Source organism: Acanthisitta chloris, unplaced genomic scaffold, assembly GCF_000695815.1.
Source record: "Acanthisitta chloris isolate BGI_N310 unplaced genomic scaffold, ASM69581v1 scaffold4712, whole genome shotgun sequence".
In the NCBI taxonomy this organism is placed as follows: domain Eukaryota; kingdom Metazoa; phylum Chordata; class Aves; order Passeriformes; family Acanthisittidae; genus Acanthisitta; species Acanthisitta chloris.
In genome coordinates, this window is record NW_008659778.1 from 6,735 (window position 1) to 12,454 (window position 5,720).

The 5,720-nt window shown below is 40.3% G+C and overlaps 1 protein-coding gene across 1 annotated transcript; it reads right to left on the reverse strand.

Moving 5' to 3' along the window:
* Window positions 1-1,160: 1,160 nt before the first annotated feature.
* On the reverse strand, window positions 1,161-4,715 carry LOC103797312 (von Willebrand factor-like; the record flags this gene model as incomplete). The annotated part of the gene is made up of 5 exons (XM_009069514.1): window positions 4,636-4,715; window positions 3,059-3,113; window positions 2,309-2,467; window positions 1,457-1,559; window positions 1,161-1,369 (listed from the first exon to the last, which is right to left on the reverse strand). Coding segments are annotated over exons 1-5 (556 nt in total), but the record flags the coding sequence as incomplete, so codon positions are not given.
* Between the last annotated feature and the right edge of the window lie 1,005 nt (window positions 4,716-5,720).

Genomic DNA, 5,720 nt, shown 5'->3' on the forward strand with positions numbered 1-5,720 from the left:
CACATTTAAACACGAGCAGCAGAGGGGCCTCTTCTACATTTGGACAGTCCAAGGCAAAACAGTTTCCCTTTCTGCTCCTGCTTTTTATAACAGCCTTACTACTATTTACTGTCTCCAGAAAAATATGTAAACTTCAGACCTCAATACATTCAGACATCAATGCATCCAAGCTGTGCCAAGCAACTCTGTGATCCAAGTTTGTTCCTTATAATTTACATTGCTGAAGGACAGATTAATCATTTTAGCACACCATGAGATCAGGAGGTTTTTTTCTGTACAGTGAATCTGTGCTTATGTATCCCAAGCATCAGTAAGACACATTTCTAGAGCACTGCCAGGCTTCTCTCCAAGTTGCTTTGTCTCCCTTTCTATTTTCTGTATCATTTATTTTTAATACATACTTTACATTATCAATCTAACTTATTAATGTATTAACTAACTTTAAACTTCTCCATTTCAGGTAAGTGCTCAGAATTAAAAGACACTCTGAAATACCACAAATCAAGATCAGGCCTTCAAAGTCATATTCAGGGATTTTCAAAAACTCTGGCAGACCACATAAAGGTGTACAGAGCAGCAAAAGCAGTCTTGCCTCCTTCTCACTGCAAAGTGGTGTGATATAGGGTGCACCTCCAATCCAACAGCCCTTATAGACAGGGAAATGTCATTAAAAGGTAACCACTTTGTAGAGGAGCATGCTCTGACACAGTACCTGCCAGCAGCAGGGATTTAATCTGCTATTACAACACTATCCAGTCTTACTCCCACTTGTCTTACTCAGGAAAAATTAGGAGTAGAACCAATGAGTATTCCTCACACCGACGTTGCTGGTTCTTCTTCTAGTCAGTCTCCCCACATGCTATATTGTAAGTGGATTAACCTGCAGCTTTAGCTTTGTATTTGAAAGTTTCAAGGTTTCTAAATGTGTTAAATTCAGACACCTGGGCTTTACTCAGGAATTAGACGTGACAGCAATTTCCTTTCAGGAGAAAGGGAGATGAAAGGACTTAGTCAGACAGCTTTTCAGCACACCGAGATGACGTACCTGATAGGTTTTGTGGAAGCATTTTGTTGCATCAGCAAAATCTTTGTTGGAATCACCCGTCAGGAAAACTGTGCAGAGCATACATTAAAATACAATCAGTTAGTTGCAGCCTTACCTTCCTGAGTTCTGAAGTCATCTTCAGGGAATGTATTAAAATTGCCACACAACCCACAGGTCTTATTATAATGCTTCTCCTGAAGGAGTATCTGAATATTTCCACCAACATCCACCTTCACCATAAAGCCATGCTCATCACTGGATATTTTATAATAACCTGCCTCCTTCTCTATAAATATACCATTGGAGGCAAAAGGTATGGAAACCCTGTGAAGAAAAACAGGAAATTCTCAGAATATGACACACAAAAACCATCAGGTTGTTTTCTGCTGGAATACTAGTTCCCACAGGTACCTTTTGTCTCCCTGCATCACACCTCCATCTAAAGAGAAGCGAAGATTGAAATATTCTCCAAGATACACAGAGAAACCAATTTTTTCCCCATCTTGGTAATCACCTGAAGAGATGAGACACAATCAAATACTGTTAGTTCAAGAGGACAATTTGCAGGGCTGGAAGCAAACCATCTAACATACAAAGAATTTGTACTAAGTTGTTCAAATTAAGGAAAAAAATTATTTGAGATATGATTCCAGTTCAGAGTGGTGGGATCAGTTTACTTCAATTTGCTTGTAGTCAGTAAAAAGTCATCTTAAACTATGATCATCACAGAACAGTTACTAGTGAATATAAAAATATCAACAAAAGCAGATTGGTAAGAAAGTTATACAGTTTTGGTACACATATCATCACTTGCTATCCCCCAGAATAACTCTGCAGAGGACTATGCTAATTCCAAGGCCTTTTGTCCTGCAGGATGTGATTTTTCTTGGTGGGGGGATTTAGCATACAGATAAAACTAGTTCTACAGGGTTGTATAGCTTCTATCTCCAGACTCAGGTTTAACAGCCACATTCCCCTGGAAAACTCAAAATTAAAAAAGGTTTCACTTTCCCTCTTCAGAAGAGCCAGTAAGAAAATCTCTTTCCTAGCAGTTTATTTATGTGTCAGCTACATTATCAATGGATAACAGAAGCCTCAGAAGTAATCCTACTTCCCAAAACAAGCCCAAAAAACCTCACAACCCACAAACAAGCAACAACAGAAGAAAACCCAGCCTAGATCCTTTTATCCAGTGGTCCATTCTGTCTGACAAAGGGCCACTATTTGTCTTTTCTTCAGTGATGGAACCCAGCTCAGACTCACCTAGGAGCGTGAAGGAGTGCTTCTGACAGTCCCCAGCAAGGAGGTAGCTGCAGTCCCCAGCAAAATTGTAGAAAGAACCATCAAAAGTTTTGATGTGATCATTCCCAAAAAGGCTGCAACGGGGAACAGATGACTCCAGAAGCAAAGAACCTGATAATCCTGGATATCAGAACACAGCATCAAAACACTACATAACTTGCAATTTAAAATAATCATTTTGCAATTCTGGAATTTATCTGCTGGAATTTATCACTGTTTATCATCACATACCCTGGTAGCTTCTAGGCAGACTGTATGCCTGACATGGCAGACCATAGCATCAAGCACAGGAGGGTTTTATTATATACATTCATGAAATGGCTGTTTTGCTTTATTTCTACTGGCCCAAACCTTGCCTGGGTGATTTCGGTCCTGATCCTTTGAGGAATGCCATCTGTTCATTGATTTGTGCCTGCTTGCAAACCCATTCAATAACAGGGCAGTAGCAAAGTCCCATAGTTTGTTCAGCCAAGTATCACTGACCTCAGGGAATGTTTGGGACTCAACACAGCTCTTTTTTTTTCAAGGTAAAGAGAGAAAAGGAGGAACTTTATTGATGTCTCCAACGTGATGAGAATTATTCCTGAACCAGTATTAGATGGGCAAAAAGGGGGAGGGAAGGAATGATATCTTACAAAAGCAAACAAACCAAAAAACCAGTGAAAACATATTATAGTACCTATACAGCAGAAAATAAACATGTTTTCCTACCTGTGATAACAGTGGCCAGCAGTAGGTTTGCTTGCAGCACTGCAAAGAGAAGCATCTGTCAAAAACCCAAAAGAGAGGGTTTAGAATACTTGGTTTGGGACACATAGTCTGTTCCACAACTCCTCACCAGTTTCTGTCCTTTCTTTATAAAGTTACTTTTGAAGTTCTACAACATTTCAGAAAGCAATACTCCACACAGACATTCATGACATTCAGCTACCTCCCCATCCTGCTTTAACTAGGTAATCTAGGAGAATAATTATTCTTTGCTCCTGTTTTCACCTCTCATTGCAGGGAAATGTGGGCTACCTCCACAGGTGACCCACCATACACACATATTGCAGCTTACCTCAGCTGACACATTGCACACACAAAGCCCTTCAATACCCAGCACTATTCATCAGACAGCCTGATGTGAAGAAGCACTCCAGACTGGATCGGCCAACTTGGCTCCAGTAGGAGTCACCTCTGCTGCACAAGATTTGCATCCTGCCCAAACATCCATGAAGGGAAAGAATATATAGGTTAGGCAGCAGGTCTGGCTGGCAGACTGTGGTAACCGCATGCTTATAATCCACTGATTTCAGGGTGATAATGTGCTTGAGATAAGGGGTGAGAAGTAAAAGGAGGAAATTGTGCAGAGATTAGAGACCCAGGGTGAAAACTTCCATTCACCAAAATGAGTTTCAGCATTGCCTCCTGCTTTCTAAAACCAAAACATCAGCCTTTGTCCTCCATCTGTGTGTAAACCACCTCCTGTACAGCCAGGCCTTTAAAAACATTAGTATAGGATAGGAGTGTCATGCAGATGGTAAATTGTATGTGTTCTGTGGCAAGGCAGCAGCACACCTAAGGATGAAAGCTCTAAGGAGCTCCATCTAAGGGAGTGAGTTTTCAGTGCTCATATAAGCAACTAGAGTGGCTTAAGTATATCAAACTTAGTATATTAATGCCAGGAGACCAGACACACCTTTTCCTAACAGAGCCCTCCGATTCAAGACTAGAATGGATTTTGCAGAGACAAATTCTGATTTCGCTTTACAGACACACGCTCCTTATTGATGTTAAGCTATGTAGGTCCAATTCACAGGCACATAAATAAACTCTGAGTTTGCCTTATGTACAAAACATGGGAAAAGAAAGGTCTATTATAAAGCTCAGTCTAACATAATGCTGCAAATCCTGAGCTGACATAAGGCTGCAAGATCGCTAAGAAGTGGCAACTGCATGGGAATGCAGTTTCAAAGTAATGGTAAAGACAACAGTGGGCATTATTCTCAGATTACACACTTGCTGGTGTATTTCCAGTGCATGCATAGCGTTATTGTGACTGAATCAGATATTGCTTCTCTCTGTTAACCATGCAGTTTCACAAAGCAGGCAAAGAAAAAAAGGCAGGGTATAAAACCTTTCCCTTCAGTCCCCTTCCACCTCCCACTCTGTTCTAAACTGCAGATGAAATTTCCCACAATTCTAACAGAGCAGGTGCCACTAACAAATGAGAATACAATCCAGTAAGATCTGCCAGCATATAACCCTCTATACTTTTATCACTGGCTTAATAGAAATGAATGTACCTTCTTCTGTGCGAGATTCCTCTTGCACATGAACAAGAAGCTCCTCCAGTTTCCACCTATAGCCTACAACACCATTGTTCCTGTGGTGCTTCAGAAGTCAGGACTGGAATGGCTTTGGTCTGAAATTTCTTGTTTTTGTACCAGCCAGGAACTCTTGTTCATTTAAAAGGAAAGATAAAAACCGAACGTCACATCCGCCCAATTCTCAAGACAATAGATTAAATTGCTATCGTGTAAATCAGCAGCCTAAATTGCCAGGAAGGTACAATGAGGGGAAATAGTTTTTAAAACTTACATGACAGATAAGTCTTTGAAATACATTTTGCATCTGTATGTGTGACAAATCTCACTGGTTGAGCCAATAGGCAACATATTTATTTGTCAGACCTTTGTTAAAGAGGAATAGTAGGATGCTCCATACCTCAGAGTCAACAGAATCATGTAGTACTTTTTCCTACACAACTTCTTTAAAGAAGAAAAAATATTCAGAGCTAATAGTGCCATGAGTTTATTCTCTAGGTACAAACACATTTGAATTTCACCACATTCTATTAGATCCACACATTCAGTTCTTGAAATGTTTATAGAGGTACCCTCTGGAACAACACTGGGTAACAAGTTAATCATACAATTACTTGTTTGCAGAGGTGGGCACAAACCTTATGGGCTTATGTACAGCACTGAGCAAAAAAACCCCAGGGAACAGATGACATCTTACCTGACTTTCCATGTCCCCTGCTTCATATTTTTAAAAGCTACTAGTAATAAAAGAGGGGTTAAGAGGTAGAATATTGCATAGATTGGGAATTTTTCTCTCCTCTGGGATCCAGCTGAGGTGTCTCAGGAGGTCATTCATACCTCCAACAGCCTGAGCATGATTGATCCCAGAGATGTACTTAAAACCTTTCACTATGGGAATGCCAGTGTTACCCATGACACAGGGAGTGAGATCTCCTATCACTAGTCTCCTTTCTTCTCAGTTTTAATCCTTTCAGTGCCTGAGCCACAAATGAGTCACTTCATTTAGTAACTTGCAAATCTAAATCCAATAGGTAGCTTTGATCTGCGCTTTTTTTGTTTAGCAT